The 25,907-nt window shown below is 44.9% G+C and overlaps 1 protein-coding gene across 3 annotated transcripts in view; it reads right to left on the reverse strand.

The window, feature by feature from the left end:
* The window catches only part of BMP1 (bone morphogenetic protein 1), a 138,539-nt gene that overhangs the window by 26,001 nt on the left and 86,631 nt on the right, over positions 1-25,907 (reverse strand). For all 3 annotated transcript variants that reach the window (XM_080982350.1, XM_080982351.1, XM_080982352.1), the window contains exons 7-11: positions 20,615-20,739; positions 4,971-5,086; positions 3,567-3,669; positions 2,093-2,209; positions 759-904 (exon numbers count right to left, since the gene is read on the reverse strand). In XM_080982350.1, the coding sequence (XP_080838476.1) occupies positions 759-904; positions 2,093-2,209; positions 3,567-3,669; positions 4,971-5,086; positions 20,615-20,739 (607 nt within the window). The remainder of the gene's footprint in view (positions 1-758; positions 905-2,092; positions 2,210-3,566; positions 3,670-4,970; positions 5,087-20,614; positions 20,740-25,907) is intronic.

The raw sequence follows: 25,907 nt of genomic DNA on the forward strand, positions 1-25,907 counted from the left end.
CTAGGTTGCCATGTCTAGACCCAGAAGGGATAAGGATTCCATGATATGCTACTTTTATGTGTGTAGGGCATTTGAAAAATAAATAAATAGACAAACAGTGAAACATGTGACCCACCCCACCTTGCAGTCTTGAGAGGTACAGTCCAATGTGCTTTTTGTGACTGTGCAAATAAGCTCTGAGTGGGCCCAAGCTGAGAATGTGACAGGAATGAGGTTTTGGTTTTCCGGATCCTAGCCTGTTGACTTTACTCATGTTGCTTTCAAATGTGGATGGAACTCAGGCACTGAGATCCTAGAAAAGGCTAAAGCAGGGGTCCCTAAACGCGGTAACTTTGCTGACCCCTGTGCTAAAGGCTGTAGCAGACATGGCATCAAAGTTGTCTTGGCACTTAACATGCACATAATTTTTAAAAATGCAAATAGCAGCTCCGGGGGGGGGGGGGGCTGATTAAAGGGAAACATTTTCATCAGGACCACAACAGTAGAAGACAGGGTAAAATTTCCTTTCCCTACCTGCTGGCAACTATGATCATTATCACACATACACTCCAGCAGATGCTATCTGCATTTTTAAAAACATGCATATGAAACAAACAAACACACACACACACACAGAGAGAGAGAGAGAGAGAGAGAGAGAGTGAGTCTTGGGGAATGGGAGAACTGCAGGTCCTTTTTTATGGTACAATATAGCACTGGTGATCTACTGGGAAGGCAGCCCAGATGCTGGTAGTTGCTTGTGGCAATGCCTTTGGTACCTCAAATGACAGGAAAGAAAGCCCCACGTGGTATCCTTCAGAGACGATAATCTTCCAGACACACAATTTATTGGGCCGGTAGTCGTCAGGATAGTTGGGAGACTGGATGTGCCCACTGTCTTTCTTCACATCTCCCCCACAGATGGCTGGAAGTAGAACATGAAGGTATGAGAAATGCACATCCCATTTCTTGGAAAGGGAGCCTCTGGGAATGAGGCTCCAGAGCGAGAAGCTCACCACCAGCTAATGCAGGGAAAGCCCGCCTGGCTGCCTTTAATGTAACAGAAGAAATTTCCCCTATGAATGCCAGACAGAGACCAACCAAAAGGTGAGTTGGGGAGATGGACTGTGCAAGCTGCTTTCCTTGGTGGGTAGAAAACTTGATAAGATTTATTTAAATCTGATGTCCCCGATATGGGGAACCAGGAACTGCACTTGGTTCCTGTTCCTCCTGATTTTTAAATTCAAACCTTAAAAAAAAAAGAGTAATGCAGGACTGGTTGGAAAGTAAACCGTAGGCCTCCAGCCCCCCAGCCTCTCCTCTCCCTTTCCCAGACTGGCTCTTGGCCCCGCGCTTTGTCTGGCAACCTCCCACTGAAACCCACCAGAATGACCAAAGGGAGCCTCCTGCTGCCGGGTGGGTTTGGGGGACAGGGAGGCAAGGGGCAGGTGCCTTTACTCTTTTTCTTTTTTGGCTGTGTGTGAGAGAGAGATTTTACTGCCTTCTTGTGTTTGGTGGGAGATGTCTTGTTGGTTTTCTTTTTTAGGTGTGGATATGTACTTTGCCCACCTGCTTTTGTGTGTTTTGCCTACTTCTTTTTGTTTTGCTGATTTTTTTGAGTTGTGCAGTCTTTTTGTTTATTGCTAAATCACAAAATATATCAAAATGGTTTACATTAAAAAGATAAAAAGCATACAATAAAAGCATAAAAGAAAACAATTTAAAAGCAAAAAAGCTAAAAGCAAGCATCAACATATCGTTCTGGGATGGGTATTCTTGCCTGCATAGACTTGGAGGAATAAAGAAGTTTTCAGCAGGTCTTTAGAAGTTGGCACAGAAGTCACCCGCTTTCATGTGGTTTGTGTGTGTGTGTCTGTTTTGCTCATGTTTTGTTTATTTGTGCTGTTTGTGCTGTGTCATTTAGGATATTTGTGTGTGTTTCTCTGAGCAACACCCGTTTTCCTTCTGTGAAATAGTCCCATGACACTTTCTCAGATTCCCAAACCTAGGAAAAATATCATTCTGGTTTCTAGGTTTTTTCTAGCTCTTCCCAAATTTAACCTCTACCCCTACCTCCCCTGACTCTGCCAGGTTGAAGAAGAGAAGACAATACCTTCATAAACAGCAAAGAATCCTTTTCCCACCCAGTTGCTGCTACTGCTGAATTCTATCCAGAGGCGGCTGTCCGTAGAGTAGATGGGCTCTGGTAGTTTGTTCCCACAAAACCTACCTGGAGAAAAACCACAGGCTTTCTTGGGTATGTCACTTGCACCTCTGTTGCCATACCATTTCTTGAATGGTCACATATACTCCTTATAAACTTTAATAATAACAATTTTATGATTTATATGCAGCCCATCTGACTGGCTTGCCCCAGCCACTCTGGGCAGCTTCCAACAAAATATTAAAAACAAAATAAAACATGAAGCATGCACATGCCACAAGGTGAGCAGAGCAAGAAATAAAGAGATAAAGCATGTTGACACATCAGAAATGGAAAAAGGTCATTAAAGGAAGATTAGCTACCCAGCCCTAACCTATTCCCAACCCATTGCCAAATGTGTAAAATTCTTTGATAACTTGGATCTTGGAAGCAGAAGAAAAACAGAAAAAGTATAAAAGCTTATATACACATATATGTAACTTTAATTGCATAATTTATTGTGAATATGAAATCGTACAAGAAAGGATTGAAGGGCTGGAAAACAGTGGAAATGCAGAAGAAAATGGATTCTAAAGGAGTCTTATATCTGGCCATAATAGAAGCAGAGGTTTGGTTGTTAAAGTCATGCCAGTTTATAATGTAAATTAGACACACTTCTGGTGAACAGTTACACCACTGGGCAGATTGCCCAGGAAAGGAACAGATTTTACATCAAATGCTGCCTTTAGCTCAAGATGACGTTCCCTTCTAAATGACAAAGTGCAGCCCCATCTGATCTAAGGGCCTTTGCTGCGAGCAAACTGGCTACTTTATTAATCACAGACCACCAACACATATCTGCCGCCATCATTTTAAAATAGTCTGCCCAAACTACAGTTCTTGTAACCAGGTAGTCCTTTACAGCAGAGTAAAACTGCTCTCAGGTAAAGAAGGAACAAAGTGCAGTGCTTTGGATTCATCCTTGATTGAATTTAACACACTCTCCAAAGGGCCCTAGATATGGCCACTGATGAATGAGCTGATAATGATTCTAAGGGAAGTACAATTTCTCATCACAAGTGAGCATATTGGGTGCTACACAAGTATGTAAGTACACAGGGAGAAAAGGAAACGGTTCAAAGATTTCGTGTTTTGTTCCCCTGCCCATGACTGAGTGGAGTTTCTAATATTTCTCTCTGCACTGCAAAGAGGAAAGAAATTATGCCCCCAAACATTAAACCCCTTAAGGCCTTCCCCTGAGCTGTGAAATACAAATCAAACCAAGCATCAATCTGGCATTATAAACTGGAAGGTCAGTTAGTGAATATTTCACAGGATGTCAGACAAGTTGGACATGGAAACTTCTTCCAGCGGCAAGATATAGGCCTCCATATGGCCTAGCTACATGCCATGGCTTGGCCACCAATATATTCCCAATGGTTACCTCGCAGGTTGGCCTTCCTCCAGAATCCGTCTCTCACCTCCACGTAGTCATACCAGCACAGCCGACTTCGGTACAGATCCATGGATGTAAAGTTCAGAATGATCTGAGAAGCAAGCAGAGGTTACACCCTGAGTAAGAAGCGGGTACAAAACATTACTTCAAAATGTTCTGTAATTTTCTTCCTAGGAGACCAACTGTCTCTCTCTCTCTCTCTTTTAAAAACCGAGAGTCTGGGCCCTGGTGCAAAGGCTCCAATTCTGTCTTTGCCCCTGCCTGTTCTGGACTACATCTCTGCTTCCAGATTATTGGAACTGGTGGTCAGCTGTCAGCTCCCTCAGGTCCCAGAACTTAGCCCTTCTTAAACTCTGCCCCATTCCTTATCAGGTCAGGGCTGTCGCCTCTTCATTTAGCAGAAATGTGTCATGCTGTAATTCAGGCTGCTTTTAAAGTGCACAAGCAAGCACCATTAAACATGTGGCCCTCTGAGTCCACGTGGAATGTTGTGAGCAATACTGAAGAGGCCAACAGGCCACTGGCACTGGTTCAGATTTCCCCTATTATTACTCTGGATCTGCACTTTTGAGATGATTTTAGACCTCCCAGAATAGCTCCAGAAGCACAAAAAACCCAACAACTTCAAATTCTGACTGCTGAAACCATGTGTCCTTTTGCAACTGTGGAAAACAATTGCAGACAATGTTGTTCCAAGATAGCAGTCATTTAGGCTCATAAGTCTGGAAATGGCCGCCAATTTCTGTGCCTGAGTCCAGCTCACACTTTGCTTGATGTGAATGATCACTCTCTATTTTAAGTCACTGGAAACAGAAATAAACCTACAGCTTAAGAGAGCAGTATTAGAGACACGGATATGGCAAAGGTCAACAGATGATGGGAAATTTTTGTTATTGTCTGCAAACCTGACAAATAGCTGAGTAAACAAGAGAAAGAAATTGAGTTTCTATCTTTTTGTTTCCCTGCTCTGGTCCTGAAAATGCATCTTTGTAATACTATGAAAGGCCCCTCACAAAGCTGGAGTCTTCTCCTCATAGCATGCACCTGATAACTTTGCTTTCCAGCATCACAGCATTCAAATGTCCTAGTTTTCACAACTAAGGGAAATGTTACTTCAGAAGCAGTGTTAAGATGGGGTCAAAGGAGGAAGACACTGCACAAGAAGGGGAGGACAAGCCTTCACTCACACACCCAGATCCAGCTTCACTTGGGTGATCCCATCCTGCCTTCCCTTTGTGGGCTGTGGATTCCAAGGATAAGAAAGCTCAGCCCACAACATCAGATTGGAAACAGTCACTTCCATGTATCCCAGCCTCCCTAATGGCAATGAGTTGGAAGAAGGAGAGGGAGGGGCCAGGGGTTGTGAGACAGGTGGACTGGAGCGGCAGCTACCTTCTCCCCGGGGGTGACGGAAATCCTCCAGATGCAGTGCATGTGTGCAGAGTACCCATTGGGAAACTCGGGCGAGGAGAAGTTCCCTTGACTGTCCTGCAGGGTTGCTCCACAAGCTGGAGGTGGTGGCCGGAAGGAGAGAAAAGAAAGCACATCATAAGGCGGTTAGAAAACAGCTGTGAACTTGCCCACCCAATGCTCTCCCCTAAACAAACACCTTCAGCACAACCAGGTGGCTCTCATTTCAGGGACACGCTGCTTCCACAGTCCAGGAGACTGGTCTGCAGTTAGGTCATCCATACCCTGGAGGGGAAAAAGCAACCCCCCCTTTTCTGGGATACTTCCTAATGCACCTGGTTTGCTCAGCTGCAAGACTGGGGATGAGACACGGACATCTAGACAGGACCATAAAATTAAGGTTGCACTTCCCCCTTCCCCTCCCCCCCATCAAAATCCTCTGCCATGCTTAAACAATTTCTGCAAAAAGAAAAACAGAATCCTGCAGCATGCGTATATTATGCAATTTAAGGACATGTTTGTTTTGCATAATTTCCTCTGCTAGTCATGGGAAAGAACAAAGAAGTGTACATGACACTGAAGCCATACAGCTGTAAATCCTAGTCATCACAACTCCCTCTGGATTCTGAGATTTCTCCAGACATTGGGGACATATCTTTGAGCCTTAGGGACTAGCAGCTTGCTTTAAAAAATAAAAAAGGAAGTGTTCTCACAACATTGTTGAAGTCTGTGTTGTGACCCATTTGAAGCTCCTGTGGAGGGGGCCAGACTGCAGAATATAGCACTCACACTCCTGTTTTTTTCCTAAGCAACTATACCCCACAGGATGAACTCCTGTTTTCCCTGTGAAATTGGCTCATTCTGGATAACCCCCCTTCTCTTTCCCCAAAGTATCTATAGCTTGTTCCGCAGCTGTGAAGGTAGCTATGGAAACCAAACCTTATGCCATGTTGCCACAGTGACGGAAGTCGGGGCTGCAATCGAAACCTTTACAAGAGTTTTCATGTTCTCTCTTGTTGCTGCTCTCCCTCCTTCTGCAGCAAAGCACCAGGGGATCCTGGATCCTTTAGGAAACAAGGTCTCCCTCCCCTCCTCATCCTTCCCTGCCATGCCAGCCTGCCAGAGCCATGATCCTAGCCAGCTCTAAAAACATCCAAATGCCAGCAAAAGCTGCCCTACCAAAGGGCAAAGACCCAGTGGCAGTGCCCGCAACTGGCCTCCTGTCCCCTTCTTCCATCCAGGCACGGGGCGAGGGGTCAGTTCCCAACACTGCCACGTCACCCTCCTCCAGGCAGCTCACTTGCCAGCTGGGACCATGACAGCTCTCTTTGCTCAGCACCACCTGGACCCAGCCCAGCCCAGCCATCTGGAAGCCACATGCTCCTACTGGACGAGGCTTCGCTTAGGGGAGCTAAGACACCCATCCTCATGAGTGCTTCCAGAAGGTCTGAAAAAGGGGAAAGGAAGCAGCCCTGGAGTAAAGGGCAAAATTGTTCATTGCACACCGAGAGCTTTCTTGCCCATATGCCCCAGGGCGACACAGACTTGGTGGAAAACAACATAATTAGTGGCAGCAAGATCCAGCAATTTTGAGAATCTTTATATGAATATATATATATATATATATATATATATGTATATGTATATGTCTAGGAAGGTTGGAAACTAGAGAGGGCTGTTGTATGTAGGATTTCAGCTGGCCAGGGAGGTAGTATTTCTGTGCCATGTGGAATTTATTCATTTGGGAGACCCCCTACTCTACTGCCTCCTATCTAGCCACCAAGGGGGACATAGTCAATAAACCCATTAAAAATATAATAAAATACAACACAACATCTACATTAAAAAACAAAACAAAGCAAGAAGAGTAAAGAAACAGCAATAGGAACCATAAATGCTACAGGAGAAATAGAAGGAATAAAACAGTAAATTCTTCTTCCTTTTTCCCATGACAAGCAGGAGCAGTCTGAGGCTGAAGTCCTGTACACATGTACCTTACTTTAAGTCAGTCACGGAATTCAAAGTAATTTTGGGATAGCTCTCCTTATGCCTCATTTTTCTTTGGGGTTGCACTTCTGTGGAAGTGTGTCAAGAAGCATGCAGAGAAGCCTGCGTGTTTCTGAGGCTTTTCCAATGCCACCACATGGTACTCTGTTCCTACGGTTGAGCCAGGCAGCCAGTAATCTAACATTTCCCTGCAGAGATGCTCCTCCTCCGAACTTCCTATGCTCCAGAGGCCTGTCCTGCACCGCAAAGGCTGTTGCATGCCAGGGCATCTACCTGATTCCACACCTGGCACCTCTAAGGTGAATCCCAAGCCTCAACCACATTTTTGCAAATCGATGCTAAGTCTTCTCAAGGTGAAATAGTCACGTCCCAGTAACCAACTCCTGATAGCAAATTAGACTAGTTATATTCCAATTAATGTCATTTCCATTTAGTTAACTGTCCTCCTCTTCCCCCCACACTTACTTTTTATTGTTTCAATATAAAAATGCAAACAAAATAATTCCAGTTACATGCACATGCAAAACATCACTGAATATGGAGTCAGGCAGAATGGACATTAAAGCAGCTCAGAGAATGGCCCCCGTATATGCACAGAAGGCTCCAGCTCACCAGGGAGATCTGGTGTCATACTCAGAGCAGCCCTTGCATCTAGGCGGCCACCATATAGCCTTTGCACATGGAGACCTGGGTTACAGGAGGAGAAAGGGAGGGCCGGTCCTTGTTAAGGAACAAGTAGAAAAGGAGCCATGCTTCTTTCTAAGAGAAGCCTCTCACTACCTTCCTAAGTTGCATGAGATGTTCTGATAGGACTACATTCCAGATGTTGTTTATCCCAGCCTTCCTTAGTAGCTTTGAAGCAGATCTCCAGTGCTGAGCAATGCCCAACTGTGCCACTGTCAAGCAGAAGAGGACCAGATCCACAGCATATATATCACTGGCCAGCAGTAGCAGAGCTAAGGACAGGTCAGATTTCAAAGACTGGCTGATAATGGAGGAAATGGCTGCAGATGAAGTGAGCACACCTGGGTTAGCAGAAACCAACTAGGTGTCAGCCCCTCCAGCTTCTCGCAGAGAACCTCTTTTGTCAGCAAAACCATGGACTCCCCTAGGTTCTCAGGCCTGGAATTGTTGAAACTTACTCATGTGTCAAAAAGCTAAGTGATCAAGTCTACGAGTGAGTGGGGACACTCTTAGGGCCGACACAGAGCACCAGCCGCTCCACACCAAAAGAAACTGTAGGGTAGGTTCATATGGGAGAAAGTGATCTTTACAGGATTTTTGCATTTGGCTTTACAAGGCAGATCCAGCCTTTAACAGTCTTGTCTCATTTGTCATGGGAACATTTTATTGCACTAGAAACCTGCAGCTCTTGCAGAAGATTCTGTGTGAGGGATCCATGGGGATTTGCCTTGGACTAACCTCCTTCCTCCTGTGCTGAAATCCCTGCAGCCTGAGATTCAGTGTGCTCATTGAGGATTCACAACTTGTCAATCACCCAGCCCAACTCACACAAGATCCTACAGGTGGGAAGAGAGCAAAGGCCTACAGGGGTGGTGGCAACACCTGGAGAAGAAGAAGCAAGGTTGGCCTGGGGTGACTCTGAAGCAGAAAAGACTACATGAGGACAAGAAAGTGAGGCTGTTAAGAGGATGACAGATGGATCAAATAAGCACCCTTTCTAGAACCAGCTACTTTCCCCACTCTAAACAGGTCCCACTGCTGCCAGGTCAGACCATCTCCATATGGTGTTATTGGTGTCTAGGATGGCCTGGCTGACCCTCCTGGTCAAGTTGTCTCAGAAATACCAAGAATTAGGCTCAAAGAGAGTCTGAATAAGAGGCCAGGGCCTAAATATTAGCAACAGTTATGGGGAGACTTGGTGATGCTTGGCCCATTGAAGCTAATGAGGACTGTTGGGTTTTGCCTGTGAAGCAACTGATGAAACTGTACTGACCCTGTGGGAATTCTGGGGAGGGTGAGTTTCTGCTGGGGTTCTGGCTTGATCCATGGCTATGGATTGGTGTTCCCCTACCCTTGCCACAACCAGATTACATTTGGAAGAAGGAAATATCAAACTCATGATCTGCAGGTGATGTGTTTTATTTCATGGGTCTGTTGACACAAAAATAAAAAATAATGTTTGCAGATGCAAATTTTAAAAATTGACTTGGGCCTTTCTGTACCTTCATGGCAATTACTTACTTTTAACAAAAATTCTCCCTTTCTTGTGAGCAGTTTGAAAAAAATAAAACTTTCTCCTAACAAGAAACCATAAATTTTAAAGAATCTTACTGATTAGAGACAAAATGCCTTTACAAAACCTTGTTGTTTTTAAACTGTCTTGGGTCGATTAGTTTTCATCCCCGAAGGGAAGAAAGGTGTGAGAGCATTGTGCACAAAATTAAATTTTAACTGAAAAACTGCCATGCAAGCAACCTAGACAGTTCACTTCTCAGGAAGCTGTACACCCCCAGTTTTATCATGTTTTGGCCATGGCCTTTGGACCAGTGACGTTTATTGCATTTGTAATCCCAGGGCTCTGAGAACTTCCAAGAAGTTTTTGGAATTTCACTGCAAGTTCTCACAGGATGGCTTAAGACATGACACTGGACTTCTGGGGAGGTGCCTCTGGTAATGGCGGAATTCCTCTGACTGGGAGGAATCTGCTCCGTGGGAATCTGGGTCTGGCCGCCACGGCGAAGGCGGAGACCCGTTAAAATCACAGGCAGGAGAAGCCTGTGAGCGTGGGATTCGGCGGGCACCTTTTGCGCCTCCCCCACTCGTGGGGAACCCCGGTTTTTGGGGCTCCAGAGCGACGTGGGGTGAGCGGCGTGGTGCATCGAATCGTCTGCTTCTTCCACGGAACGAAGCCGCATAGCTGTTGCCGGAGAGCGCTGACCTTTTCCTGTGGACAATTTGACTTTAAAGTAATTACCCGTGAGTAGAGCTGAAGCGGAAGAATTGGATTTCTAAATGTTTAATTTGGTACCGTAACGGGGAGGTTCAAAACAGGAAGTCCGCCTTCCCCTTTTGTAAATAGACTGAGGCAATGAAGTTGCAAGCTGGAGTCCTGGAAAGTCTTTTGTAAAAGATTAAATTTCCATCAGTAAAGAACATTAAACCCCCTCTTGGAGGCAGGAGAAGAGAGGGGGAAGTTGCGGATTGAGTATGCCTGTGGGAGAGAGTGAAGAGATTTAAAACACCGCCGCTCTGACCCTGGAAACGGGCTGCTAGTAGGACTGATGTCTTTTGGAATGTTCATTGACAGCGTTTAGAATGTTCATTGACAGCTAGTTAAACAAGAGAAATACATTGTTTCTACTGTCTCTGGCTGCTTTAAAAAGGAGTAAAAGTAACTGAAAATTGAAACTAATTTGAAACTAATTTTGGATTGTTGAAAAGAAGATACTGTTGACTATTACAAATAGAAACTGTTTCCCCCTAGTGGAAGCCTTTGAAACCGGTTGTTTTACAAGAGCTGGGCTAGGGGAATTTCCAGCTGCAAGTTAAAAACCGTGAGACTCTGGGACTGACCTTGAATCTTTTAAGTGTTATGGTAAATGGAAGAGGAAAAACAGACCAGTCAACTGCTGACAAAACATTAAGGTCTGGGAGGACTTGGCAACAATCCAGAAGAGGTCCATCATCAGGCCCCCCTGCTCCTTCTGTTGCTGCCTTTGTACCAGTATATTTAAAACCAAGAGGAATGTCGACAGAAGAGGCTTTAGTGGCTGCATTATATAAGATAAATGACTCATTGGATCAGCTTAACAGGAAAATGGACACGATAAATGCGAAAGTGGATGTTTCAATCACTAAAATTAACCTAAATACAGAAAGTATAAATAATACCAATACAGAAACCACCCAGAAATTGATACAGGAACCTACTTTGATACGGCAAACTGCGGAGGAAGCCAGGGAAAAAGCTGTTGTTGCTGAATGTAAAGTAACACAACTGGAGAGAAAGAGAAAGAGAGCCCCAGCCCTACAGAGGCAATTTGATGAACATAAGTTGACGCTTGCTATGACTGAACTTAAAGAAAAACAGACAAATTTGAAGATTAGAGTCCACCTTTGGTGGACATGCCCAAGGATTAAGACACTTTGGGAGATGATTCATAACGAAATGAAAAAGGTATTTAAATATACCCTTTTGAAGAAACCAGAGGCCTTTCTCCTGGGCATGGTCGGCCAATTAGTGTTAAAGAAGGATAGAACTTTTTTCACGTATGCAACAATAGCAGCAAGAATACTCATTGTGAAGTACTGGAAGACACAAGATTTATCTATTCGGGAAGAATGGCAGATGAAGTTGATGGACTATATGGAATCGGCGGAAACGACTGGCAGAAATCCAAGACCAGGGAGAAGAGTCGGTGGAAGAAGACTGGAAAAAGTTTAAGACTATTTATAGAAATACTGTAAAAATAATGAATGTAAGAAAAATGTTGGAATGAAGTTATATGGCTCTAGTAGAAATGCTATAAGGAATTAAGTATAAATAGAGTATTAATAGAGTATTAAAGGGAAAAATAAGGTTAGAATATGTTAAGATAATTATAGGATAGAAAACAGAGGAAGATGGAAAGGAATTGCTGAAACAATTAACAGAAGTGGAATACAAAAAGGGAGGTGTGAGGAGGTTGTGGAAATAAGGGAATGAAAGATAAGATATTGAAATTGTTTTGTGTTTTAAATGGTTTGTGTCTTATTTTGTTATGCTTTTTTTGTTTTTTCTGTTTTGTTGTGTTTAAACGGTTGAAAATTAATAAATATATATATATATTTTTTAAAAGACATGACACTGAGACGACGTGCAACTGATTCATGTCTTGTCTTACCACACTTCTGCATCTCATGAACAAGCATCTCTCTAGGGGAGCAAAATGCACCTCCAGACTTGGGGAAAGTGTGGAGAGATAAACTGTGAGTCATTTGTATTCTCCTGTGTGCAGAGGTGCCACCTTGCGATGAAGATGGGGGGAAAGTGGTGTGGCACGCAATGTGTGTTGCATGCCTGTAACGTTGCATGTGTGTTGTCAGGAGGAGGCCTTGTCCAGGGCCACACAGTTTTAATGGCCACAGCTGGTCCTCTCTTGTGCTAGGGAGAAACCTGACTATTATGCTGTGCCACGCTTGGCGGTTCAGCCTCCTCTGCCCCTTCATTACTGGGGGGAATATTGAGAGGGCTGATGACACCTCCACCCCCTGGAGTTGGCATGCCTGCCTGAGTGCCACATCAACAGAGTCTCATTGCCAAGGCCAAAGAGAATACTATTGAGCAAGGACTCCTGAGTGTCAAATGGTCCCCTATGTCTACCAGAGTTTAACATTAGAAAGGGATGGCTTTAGTGTTCCAAGTGCCAAAAAGTCATGATGTTCTCAGCGATAAGCCTGACTACTTATAAAAGCAAAGAGGGTGGGTGTGTTTTTAACCTGCTGTTATTTACTCTTCAGCCCCATGGCCAAATACTTCTGGCAGCGTTTGACAAAGCGGTGCAAAATGCTGCAGCTGAAGCAGTTCCTAATGGCAAACCTTAGGTGCTCTTCCACCTGTTGTACTCGGTCCTTCTTTGGTTATGGAATGACGCAGGAGAGCTGCCTCCCCCTGATCTGGAGTATCAGGCACCTCCAAGTACTGACATTCTGAGGGAGCCCCACAAACTGAGAGGGACAGGCAGCCGCACCTCTGGCAAAGGAGGAAGACAGACACCTCCTTCTTGCCTTGCTCTCCTCTAGCAAGTTATCTCGTCACTCTGTTCAGGGGCAAGTTTGCTGCTAGCTAGAGCTGAACGCAGTATAGTCTTCTCCTGGCGTACTAACTTAAGAGTAAGATATTGTGCTTGTTCCAGTCCACAAAGGCAGCATTGCCATTTGGCCACACTGGTGGAGATGGATGAGTTTCTCCTGCACTTCAGGAGTACCACTCACTTGTTCTTCCTTTTAGAAGGTGAAGTTGCTCTTGAAATTTCCTTCCATCTCGAAAAGTCACCAGGCACCATAACAGTACACAGCTCATGTGTTCTCAAGCTTATGTTTACAGCTTTTCAAGCCCTAGCCTTCATCAACCCACCCATTACACACATGTAAGCAACAGCCCCTAGAAACTGAAGAGGATGCCGGCTGCTTCATTTGCCTATGCCAGCAAGAAAGGTTGGGGGGAGTTAAGAAATCATCTGATGGCTTGCATGAACAAGCTGCACTGAAGTTGCTGCAGGGGTAAATTCCCAGTGTGCGCACACATTTTCAGCACATGCAAGCTTGGGACTGCAGCCATATCATCTTTCCACCAGGTACAAGACAGCTGGGAGTGAGCCAAGTGCCTGCAGTTTCTGTGCATTTCCCTCACGAAGGTTCCCCTCCCCCCTCCCCTCCACTGCAGTTTGGGAATCCAGGCCAACATGCAGGGCCCAGGAAGGCAGTCAATCTCCCCCCCACACACACATAGAGGAGGCATGCAAATCCTTCCCTCCTCACATGTTACTCTGAAGGTGCCAAAAAAGGAAGCACAAGCCACTCAGGAGTCCTCTTCTGGCACTTCCTCCTAACATGTGAAGGCACCTTCTGTGAGCATCAGTTCACAGCAGCATCTGATGTCAGGAGTGCTCTGATGGTGTTTCCTGCTTGGCAGGGGGTTGGACTCGATGGCCCTTGTGGTCTCTTCCAACTCTATGATTCTATGATTCTATGATCAGTTGCACGGGTGCTGAGTGGCGAATGCTGGTTAAGCAACTGAGACGAAGTGTGTATCTCCATGGATATGCTATGGGGCCAGGGCCCCACAGCCCAAGCCTTCTGTTGCCTGGTACTGGGCTCAGTTCTCTTCTCGCCCTTTTCACACTGCTGCTTTGCAACTGCCACAAAAATTCAGAAAGAGTTCTTACAGCTGAAGCATCTGATAAAGACAAAAAAGCAAGGGGGGAAGGAGATGGGGAGCTTGTATGTGGAGAAAGAAAGATGGGAAACAGGCACGAGAGAACTTTGATGCTAGGTTCTGCTGCTAATGCCCCCACTCTCAACTCACTCTGCACTGCACTCCCAGTTGTTTCCCCTGCTCCTCTCTAAACATTTCCCTGCCAACTCCTCTCTCTTGCTCATTCTCACTGCCCTTCTTGCTGGCTCACTTTCCCATTCAGAAAAGATCCTGCTGGACTGCTGCACTCCTCACTAGAAAAACAACTCCATTCTGTTGACAAGGCTTTGTCCTCTCCACAGAAACAGACACCCGGTAGGGGACGGATGCTGGGGAGCTCCAAGCCAGATCAGGCCTTGGGAGTCAAACAGGAAGCAAAAGTTTCACACACTCCCCCTGCTTGTCTTTGGCTCATGGTCCCTGGCCTTCTGTTCTGACATCTGTTTGGTTTCCAGAGCCAGAGCTGGCGTAGATGGGATGGTCTCCAAAGCCTTGGTGAAAGTGGGAGCCTCCCTCCAGCCCAGGCTCCTGTGTTATGTCCTGATGTTTCCATTCATAAAGCAATGGGAAGAGTGCAGACTGAGCATGAGGTCAGACCCTGGGGGGATTATAACATGCAAGAGAAGGGCCAGGACATTCCGGGCTCAGCTTAGTCCAGCCGCAACAAGCTGATGTCACAAGACTGGAAGCAATGAATCTCCTTCCACTGTAACTCCCCAGTTGCCTCACTGTGGACAGTTGTGGCAAAATAAGGGGAAGGATCAGTAGCCAGACCATAGATAGGAATAATTAGGAATGATTTTATATGTTTCAGAAAATGTAAAATATACAGAACTAGAAATATGGAGTAGAATATAATATAGGAGCCAATTAACGAAATAAGCTTTTGGTTCAACATTTTTTGTCAAGGGCTTTCCATGTTCACTCAAGCTCCAAAATGCCAGGAAATGGTAGCTGTTAAAGGCCACACCCTCACCAGACCTGCTATCCAGGCAATACAGACATGGCATCTCGCGTTGTGATTAGTTCCAGTTTCATCGCTCCCTTGAAGCTGGATGGCTGTCAGTGACGCAGGTGTCCCAGATTTGTCTGTTCACAGTGATAGATGCCTGGCATGTAGGCAACTGAATATATTGTGCAAGTGAAGTTACTATTCCATGTTCCAAGTGCCAATGGGGAACGGATGCCACTGCCACGGAACAAGAGAGTTGGAAGGGACCTTGTGCTGATGGCAGAGGCAGCAGCAGGTGGATCTACCGCCCTCCCAGGGGGTCCAGATCCATTGTCAAAGCAAGGTACTGCACCCTGCGTCCTGCAAGGACTGACCATGCCTCCTCCCCAATTATAATAGTGGTACCGTATTTTTCGCTCTATAAGACGCACCAGACCACAAGACGCACCTAGTTTTTGGAGGAGGAAAACAAGAAAAAAAATATTCTGAATCTCAGAAGCCAGAACAGCAAGAGGAATCGCTGCGCAGAGAAAGCAGCAATCCCTCTTGCTGTTCTGGCTTCTGGGATAGCTGCGCAGCCTGCATTCGCTCCATAAGACGCACACACATTTCCCCTTACTTTTTAGGAGGGAAAAAGTAAGTCTTATAGAGCAAAAAATACGGTAACTAGAATTTGCCCTCTGTGACAAAATGGCTATTGTCCTTTTTAAAGTTATGTTTATGTTTACTATGACGTACATTAGATTTTAATGGGGTTGGTTTCCGGCCACGCCCACGATTCATGGTGCTAGCTCTCTTTTGCACAGGGGAGGTTCAAACAGGGGAAAACCAGGATTTATGAGGGAAAATTCCTGGCAATGCTCCTCAGGCGGTTCTGGGGAGTTCACTGCATGCTTGTACTGCTTATGCCTGTGTCTGCCTAACTGAAAGGCAGAACAGGCGCAAACTGGGAGTGTGTCCCTGCCATGGATGAGCCTCCATCGGCAGCACGATTTGTGAATGGTTCCTCAAGAATTTGGAATATTATCATGAATTATGGGGCACTCCTGAAGCGGCATATGATAATAGGCTGCAATTAACCAGCTACCGAATGGACTGGACACGAGCTATGAAGGTATCTGAATGCCTTTGAACAAGCAAGAAATTTCATACAGCAGCCGGAATGAAATGGGGGAGGGGCAGTGTTTGCTTTCATGGTTTTTTAAGGGTCTTTTATTTCCTGACCCCACCCCTACAAAATGAAATAACTGTGTGTAGGCATTATGATGTTATCTGACACTGAGAGAGGGGGGAGCCAATGATTTGTGCTCTATTAAGGGTTTCACAATGCTTTTCTCTACCCCCCCCCCTCGAATGTATGGATTTTATATAAATTATGCTTGGACTGGATCTGGAGTGAGAAGAGAGCGATTTGTGAGGACAAGAAACTGCTAATTATACTTGGTAGGAAATTTTATATGTGACTTTGATTTCCAACTGCGGGCTGTGGAAAATAATACCCAGAGTTTTAATGGCGGAATGGTTGTCTTGTTGGGGAGTTATTTGTGGCTCAGTGTATCCTTGAACAACGGAAGGACTGCTTTCAAAGGAGTTCTCAGGGGGGTGGAATGTGAATGGACAATGAATGATGGTGGTTAATCTCTCTACACACCAAACCTGAGAAAAGAGGGCTGCACGCGGGAAATGAACTTTTATGTGTTTGGGAAACAACAGAAGAGTTGACTGTAAGGCAACAAGAGCGGATAGCTATGTAAATGGATCAAAATGAACAGAAGGATGAGAAGATGATTAAATAAGAAAAATGAAGAGGCAACATCAGGAAGAATTGGACATAAGTTTTTAACAGGAGCGGGAAACCTAATTATTTAAAATGTTGAAATAATTTGGATTGATTTGTTAAAATATGGAAAACAAACGAACGAACAAACGAACAAACAAACAAACAAACAAACAAATAAATAAATAAATAAAGATTTTAATGGGGGTTACTCACAAAATGGCTGCTCAAAAACCACACACTGTACTTGTTCCCTATGATAACCATGTATTGAATCATCTAATACAATGTACAACACTGTCTGGAAAAGGGTCCTGAGTACAACCTTTATCATCTGAAAATATCTGATGGCATTTCAACTTGTGGGGATGCCTTGAGCCTCTTGGTGCCCCTTGCCACTGTTCGGGGGGGGGGTGTCACGGTAGCGCCTCTGCCTGGGTGAGGTCCCAGGTAATTTCCCACCTTCCATCCAAGGAGCTCAAGGGGTCCTCTGCTACAAGATGCAGTGTCATTTCAAGATCTTACCGGGGCACCACTTCTTTGATAGAAACAAACAATATTAATAAAGGGTTTCTTATTAGATCATAACCAATAATTTCTTTCATTGCTGCTTATGGTTGAGCCCAGTGCATTCCTATTTGGGGGCACAACCACAAAAAATGAAAAGTGCACGCCCCACAGATTGGCTGCCAATATAGGCTGCTTGAATTGGGATACATTTTATTTAATTTAGGTTTTTGAAAGATACACTTAGATGTGTGCATAGCAAATGTGTAGGAGACTGGCACTTATATAGGTGGCAACCATTTTGTGCTCGTCTGATTGATGTGAGACCCCTAACGCGTTTGTCGTTTTTGGCCCCAGAAGAGGGTGGAACCGCTGACGCACCCAATGACTGGGACCTCAATCTGCATGCAAATGGGGGAACTGCCTGTAGAATATCGACCTGAGCATTCACTACATGCTGCTGTGGTGAGAGAGCACAATGTGTTTTATGGACGCACGAGGGAAGAATTCCCAGCTGCATACATAGCATTAGCAAACAATTCTGCCTGGCTATTTTGCACCCCCCTCCAACATGCCTCTGATTTGTGCCAGAATAACCTGTTAAATAAATATTCCAGATAAGCCATTTCTTGTTCTTTCTCCCTAGTTTGTAATGGACCTTACCTTCCTTATGCTGCCAAGTTTCAAATCAGTCTGTTGAACCATTTTCTAACTATATCCCCTGGAACCTACTGTCCTCCCACCCCCTCCTGACACAATTTTGGATTACAATGGCAGCATGTGATTCAGCATATTCACATAATCCTAGAATTGTAGGCACCCCAAGGGTCATCTAGACCAATCCTTGTCATGCAAGAATCACAGCTAAAGAATCCCTGACAGACGACCATCCCACCTCAGTTTCATTTGTGATAAATAAATGAATACATTCCACATACCTCTCATCTCCCCCTCCCAGTCCTCTTCTGTCCCTCACACATCCATCTCCCTGTCACTCATTCTCACTTCATCCAACGTGCCATTCCCACCAATTAACCTTTTCTCACAACAGGTTTGCCCCACCAAGTAACATCATCCACAGAAATGCCTTTTTATTACAAACTACAAAGATGTTAACATTACTATTTAACAAAAGCTAGATGCTGCTCTTGACCTAACACAAAAACCCATTCCACAAAGCACACAGGGAAAACCATGCCAGCCAATTCTGGGGAGAAAAATGCACATCCTGGAAATTTGTCAGAACCTCTCCTCAACGTTTGTGACTTGTTCAGATTAAGCCATTTCTTATCCTTTCTACCCTGAATTCATGAGGGAACCCCTCACAGTGACGTCTGCCCTGCCATGTTTCAGATGTCCTAACTGCTGCCCCCTAGTTCGTTCCTCATTTGACAGGAGGAAAGCAATTCAGCTGGAGCCCCTCACACTGGGCTATGGCAGACAATGATTAGATAAAGACAAAACAATATTGAGGAACAAAAAGCCCACAGCTTGATTAAGCTGAGCTGAGTGGCTAAGGAAATAGAGAATTTTGATAAGAGTGTATTCTGTGGGGAGGTTAGATTATTTTGGGGGTGCAGGTTACAATCAGCTGGAAAAAGGGTGAGGGAGAAGGAAGAGTTACCTGGGAAAGTCCGAAGGAAAGAGCTGCCTGAGGGATATCTGTGTGAGTCCCAGACTAAGGAAATGCAGGAGGAAAACAACAACAACCACCTCTGAATCTTGAGAAGCAAGAACTGCCAGATCAGACCCAAGCACTAAATAGGTTACATTGTGTTTTTGTAATGTTATGCATTTGATTGACTTACATTGTTATAAGAATTTTCAGGTCTTATATATATAATAAATGTTCATAAATGTACCAAGCAAACACACATATAAATATATAAACCACATGTCTGAAACCCAAAGGAAAAGTCCTAAAGCCATTTTGACTCTTTAAATGTAAGGGGACCCCAACCATTAGGTCCAGTTGTGACCGACTCTGGGGTTGCGGTGCTCATCTCGCTTTATTGGCCGAGGGAGCCGGCGTACAGCTTCCGGGTCATGTGGCCAGCATGACTAAGCCGCTTCTGGCGAACCAGAGCAGCGCACGGAAACGCCGTTTACCTTCCTGCTGGAGCGGTACCTATTTATCTACTATTTATCTACTTGCACTTTGGCGTGCTTTCGAACTGCTAGGTTGGCAGGAGCTGGGACCGAGCAACGGGAGCTCACTCTGTTGTGGGGATTTGAACCACTGACCTTCTGATCGGCAAGTCCTAGACCACAGAGCCACCCATGTCCCTATAATTATAATATCATTTTGACTCTTTCAGTCACCTCTACAAGGTAGAAGAAAATGCAGAAACCTCCCCATTGTCACATCTAAGGTGTGAATAGGGTGAGCCTGTGACCTAGCTCAGGAATTAAGTATTATCATTACAAAAGAATGGCCAGGCTCTCCAGGTAATCCAGTCAAGTGACCATTAACAGGTAATCTGGCAGACAGGGTAAAAACAATGCACTCAGATTTCTGTTGCAGACAGAACCTTTTCTGTGATGTAGGTATGATGTATCTGGAGGGTGGTCTTGGGCTACACCCCTTCTGTGATGTATGTATGATGTTTCTGGGGGTGGTCGTGGACTCCAGGGTGGGCAATTTAAAATGTCTACATAAGGGCGGGCACACCTAGGCTCTGGGTCCTCCTCCTTCTCCTGCATGTGAAGGGGGCATCCTGTTGCAACAGTTAATAAAGGTCAGGCTTACCAGCTGCTTTGCTTCTCAATATTCTCTGGTTGGTCTCTGCTATTTTCTCCTACCAATAGAGAACCTACAAAAGGACTCTATCAGGGCTCTTCGGTATCCCATAAGGGGAAAGGAGCAGGGTTTTTTTTACTTTTATCAACATGAAATAACCCCACTTTCCCTCAAATATAAATTAATAAATTATATCTCTGTGCAAAGTGCGTCTTCACTTTTGTCTTCAGATTAACCCCTTTTTGCTCCTGTGCGAGTCTCATGTTTTGCACCCTGACAAACGGTGCTGTGGTCATGGTCCTCATCATCAGAGATGCCACAGGGGCACGACTTAGAAGGCCACCTCAGGCAACCGCATTCAGGACTGCATGCCAAATAGCAATGGCTTCTCTAACGGGGAAAGAATAGCATTTTCCTAGTGATATCGAGAAAAAGTGAGAGATCATCAAAAGAGTAGCATTTCCTGAGGAAAGGTGTTTGGGTCACTTGAGCAACAATTGTGCAGACTCTGCTATTTCACGCTGGGTGGGGTTGGGGTACAGCCATAAGCATATTGTCTGGGAAGCCCCCTAGGACCGCAAACCCCCTGGCCAGGCCAAACAAGTGGAAGTACTCACTTCAGAATATAACTTTAGACCACTAGCAAGAAATAAGCATTCAGCATTGGAGGCAGTCGCAAAGCCCTGGATTTCCACTTGCCTGGTGTACGGTCAGCAACACTCACCGGGGCATTTATAGAGTTTGCGCGCCTGGGCGATATCCCCCTTGCTCAGCCGGGTCCGCTGGCCGATGACGGGCTGCACCCCATTCACCTCGTATTTGGGATGGATGGTGTCCAGGAAGATCCCCCTGAAATCACAGCACAGAGCAGTGAATGAATGGAGGCAAGGAATCGGACTGCTTTATTCAGGTTGCTTTGAGACGGCTGCTGTTTTCCAGGTAGGAGTCAATTGCACATTGGCAAATTTAGGTTTTACAATTAAAGTGGATTTGATGCTCTTGCACAACAAACACACTTCCCAAAAAAGCCCCCAATGACTTAATTTTTGTAGAATGGAAAGTGATGGGAAATGTATTGGAAAGCTTGGGATAGCAGCGATGTTAGATAATGGCATAAAAGCTCTGCACAAACAAATCCATAAACCCGCCCTGTGGAATGCCCTCCCATCAGATGTCAAAGAATGTCAAAGAAATAAACAACTATCTGACTTTTAGAAGACACCTGAAGGCAGCCCTGTTTAGGGAAGTTTTTAATATTTGATGAATTATTGTATTTTAATCTTTTTTTGGAAGCTGCCCAGAGATGGGAGGGGTATTATTATTATTATTATTATTATTATTATTATTAAACAGCAACATTGCTTAATTCCAGCGCAACCCTTGGGCTCACCCATAATTACCTTTCACCCCAAGATTTCAGGTCAGGGCTTTCCTGCCCTGTGTCTGAGCATTTGGGTTTCTTTTTTTCACTCTGCCACTTTTCTCACTCTTTAATGCTGAATTGGAACAAATGGCAATCTGGGTTTTCCATGGAATTGTTTTCTGTGGTAAAGAGCAGGTTTTTGTGCGGAAAGCGCCAGGGCAGGAGAAAAAGCGTTCAGACATAAACAGGGCACAAAATGAAGTCTAGATGCAGGGGGGTCGGGGGGGCTGTAGCCCCGGCGCACAGTTTTTAGGGGGCACGAATCAGACACCCCCCCGGGATACCCATCCCACCCTGCCTGCCACCAGGGGTCTTTAGGCCCCAAAGCCTGGCCTCGCTGCCACGTCCCGGCCCCTGGCTGTCACTCTCTGGGGACTGTGTATGGGAGGCTTCTCTGTTGTGGCTGCTTGACTCCTCCCTCCCTCCCTTGCAGCCTTTGTAACTGCAGGGGTGGACACCGGCTGCTTTTAGCTTCATGCGTTTTCCTGCAGCCGAGTTGACCTCTGGGCTGTTCCCACAAACTGAGGAGACTCCAAAAGCTTGCAGGGAAAAACAGTTTGTAGGTTAGAAGACAAAGAAAAAAGACCCAGATAGCCCAACAAGTACTTTTGCTCTGTTGTTTCCATGAGCTACATCAGATGAAATGAAGAAAAAAATTAAGAGCATGGGAAGGAGAGAGGTTTGTGTCGAAATTGGTCTAAAAAACCTGTCAGTTCACAGTATGGAAGGGGATGCATAGTACGAAGTTAAAAAGCTCCCTTTCCTGTGCTATATGAAATTTCAGATTTCCAGAAACACCACGTGTCAGGGCCCCTGACACCACGATACATCTTCTTCAAGGCCCCACCAACGCTACAAGGCTCCTGTTCTAAGCTGGCTGAAGGCTCAACAAGAACACTCATCCTCTTGGGGTAAGGAGATGCACTGCAACATTTCGTTGCTGATCTCCACTCAGGTCTGTCTGTGAGAACAATATGTGTATAGGAGTGTGTTTGACTGACAGAGATCAGGAGAAAATTATTTTGTTAAAAGTTTTAAGCTTCTATTTTCATCCATAACACACAGCTGTTAAGATTTCAAAACAGGAGCTGGTTATTCTTAGCATGGTGAAAGTGAAAGAAATTCCAACAAGGCAACATTGGCCATATAAGTGGTAACTGAAAACAAATGTTAAAAATGAGATAAGATGTAAAATATATGTATTATCCTCCAAGTTACAGGATGTTAATCATGTTTCTGTCTGTATGTCGAAAAAGGGAGTATATCTTGCTTCCAGTGACTCATGAGTAGACATTTCTCTTTTGGAATTATTTCCATGTCTGAAAGTTTGACAACAGGTTGCTCAATAATTCCATTTTTGTGTGTGTGATTCACTGTTTTCCATAAATGCCAACCCTAAACCAATGCCTAGGCTGCCTCACTTCCTTCTGGGTTGACATGTATCCCATTGCTTTGGCTGCTGCACAGCAGGAGACATACCTAAGCCTCTTTATCAGTTTTTCCCATTTACCTTTTAGTGGGATTCTTTAATATCCACCCACACTTATTGTGCAGTAGTACTTGCAGAAAATAATGTCTTGGAGCTACAAACTCACCACAGAAAAGATGCATCTTGGTTGCTAGGAGAAATTTCAAGGAATAGAAAATAAGACAGAACTAGGAAAAGATTGGAGGAAACAAAAGCTCCCTGGGACTCCAGGGACTCCCATTGCCCAGGGTCCAACTCACTTAACAATCACAGCTCTGACTTCACTCATTGGCTAAAACACTGACAGGCGGGAGCATTCCACAGAAATTAAAGGAAGGTTGTAAAATGTTCTTGATTCTCTTATTGGTAAGACAATAAGTCTTTTTGTAAACTGCTTTGAGGGTTTTTTTTAAGCAGCCAAGCAATGTATAAGTTTTTATGAAATACACTAAATATAATATTGCTGGGTTTACATGAGATATTCTAGGTACTGCAGATGGTCTTGCTGATGGTTCTTTTGAAGGCAATTGATTTCCAATGAAAAGTCATGGGCCAAGGGGAGAGACACGGACTGGTACAGGAATGGCACTGCTGTGGCTCTCTTGTATATAAAAAGTGTGTGGGGGGGTATCCAGATAATCAGAATTCTAGATATCCTGCTGGTAGTCAGATCTAAAGGCAGGAAAGTTTTCTTAGTGCTCACCAGGAAGCACAGTGGGGGGAGCCTGTTGGTAGAGCACTGCTGGAATCACAAAACTGGCCATGAACACTGCGCTGCTGGTATTGAGACGCGATTGCTCTCCTTGGTTGCTCCTTCCTTGCTAGGAACAGAAGGAAATCCCGAAGAAAGCCAGTGGTACCTTTCATGAGCACGGAATTCACTCCTGAACCTTTTCCCAAACCTCTGCAGAGAGGAATGTAATAAGACCCGGGGATGAGCTTGAATCGGAGATCCTGGATTCTCTCCTTAAGCTGCCAGAAAAGATTTGGGTCAGCTGGGCTAGACAAAGAGAGCAAGGAGCCAAGACTTAAGGCTTTTGTTTCCATAACCAAACAGCAGCAGCATCAGGCCAGATTTTTATGGTGGTTAAAGCTTAGTTGAATACTGCAGCCTTGAAAACAAACCAGGAAAATGCATGAAAACATAAAGCAAAGGCACAGAAGTATCTCTGCAAGTAATGGGGATGTTTCCATGGAGATGGCAGCTGGAAGGGAAAAGCCTGTGACGTGTAAGATCACCCCCTGCCTTATTTTTGAGCGTGCGATGAAAGGGGGGAGGGAGAGAGAGGCACCAGGCTTATTACACCAACCATGGACACCACCTGTCAGAAAGCCCTAACGGAGCTGGGAGGAATTATATGTTTAGGAAGGGGAAAGGAAAGGAGATAGAGGCTCTGGGGGAAACCTCCATTTCAGTGTGACATCCTGCATCTTGTGAGAGTTCCTCATATAAACAGAAAAGGTCAGGGCCCACCTTCCTTCTTTGCCAGGGAAAGTTCTTAAGGGAGATTTTAAAAATTCAGCCAGAAAAGCTCCTTATGCCAAGGACTGTCCAGCCTCTACAAAATAAGGAAATTAATTTGGTAAGATAAAAACAAAACAAAAGTAATGGCCAAGGTAGCAAACATTCTGCACGGGGTAGCGTGGGGGAAGGAAGAAATTTTGCACCCTGAATGCAGATGGGAAGGGCTATGGCTGGATGGTACAAGGGGACAGTTCCCCATGGCATCCCCACTTAGAAGGGCCAGCTGGCAGACAACGCAGAGGATGTTTCCGCCTGAAACCCTGGAGAGCCCCTGCCAGTCCAAGGGGCTATACTGATCTAGATGGACAAATCACTGGCCTGCAAGGGCTCCAACTGTAGAACAGCCTATGTGGCATGTAATCCACTGGGAGCAGTCAAGTACAACATTATCTCTTTTGCTAGAGTGGTCATGCAGGGGATGTTGGTCCAGCCAGTCGAACTTCCTGTTACACCTGGCTGGAGCATCCTTCCTTTTTGCATGTGACTAGTAGGTGGGTGTGACCTTTTCAGACCTGGTAAAAGGCCAAGTCACGCAGCCACCTCCCTCTCTTTGATCTTTTTTTTTTGTCCTGCAAACTTCCTGATTCACCTGGACTGGGGTAAACCTGTTTGTATGTGTTTGTAACTTTAAGCCTAAAGCCTGCCTTCAGGGATCACACTGTGCTCTGCCTGATCGAGAGTAAAACTACTTTTTGTTACTTATGAATAAGACAGTTGTGTCTTTATTCTTTTAGGAGGGCTCAAAGGGGTCTTACCAGCAATAACAGAATTTATCTCAATCTGGGCAAGCCAGATTGAATTGTTTATTGTCTTAAGAGGCTCACATAAGTCTGCAACCAGTTTTCTGCTGCGTAAAAAGGTGAATGCACTCTGCTGTATAAAGAAACTTGCTAGTGCGAGTTAGGAAGGCTACCTGTATATCCTTTCCTGTCACCCTCAAAATTCTCACAGCCTTGGCCCAAGGCGTCATGGACTTTGAAGAAACACGAACTCAGGACGAAAGGGAGAAATGTGCTAAGAGGAAGGCACATTTGGCAAATCCTCACCGTGACCAACTCCTGCCTGAAATCCTATGTCCCCACTGTGGAAGGACGTGGGTATCCAGAATTGGCCTCCACAGTGACTTACGGACACACCATTAAGATCATGTTCATAGAAGACAATCTTACTCGGCTATGAGTGATTGCCAAAGAAGAAGGAGACAAATAACCCGAACTGGTATGAGGGTGCTTTTTTTTTTTTAATTTCCATAATTTATTCTGCTAATGAAAGCCAAGGGGAGGAAGTCAAGGAATTCTAACATGGCAGTGAGTCTCCTGATCAGGGCTTCCTTTCTGACCACCTTCTGAGATTGCACAAAGAAATGCCTGTGTGTAGCCAGTTCCCATGAACATAAGAGCTAGACACTTGATTTTTAAAAAAAGAAGATACGCATAGTGATTACTTCCACATGGGGTACCAAACTCCATTTTGCATGGCACAGTGCATTTTGATATATTGAGATAGAAAGCTCCCAAGAAGCCCACCCTGCACAGTGGTAGAAACAGAACAAACTACATTAACTGGCCATGTTTTCTTAATGAAACCTGCAACTCTGGCCC

This window comes from Podarcis pityusensis, assembly GCF_964106645.2.
Source record: "Podarcis pityusensis genome assembly, chromosome: 15".
NCBI lineage: Eukaryota > Metazoa > Chordata > Lepidosauria > Squamata > Lacertidae > Podarcis > Podarcis pityusensis.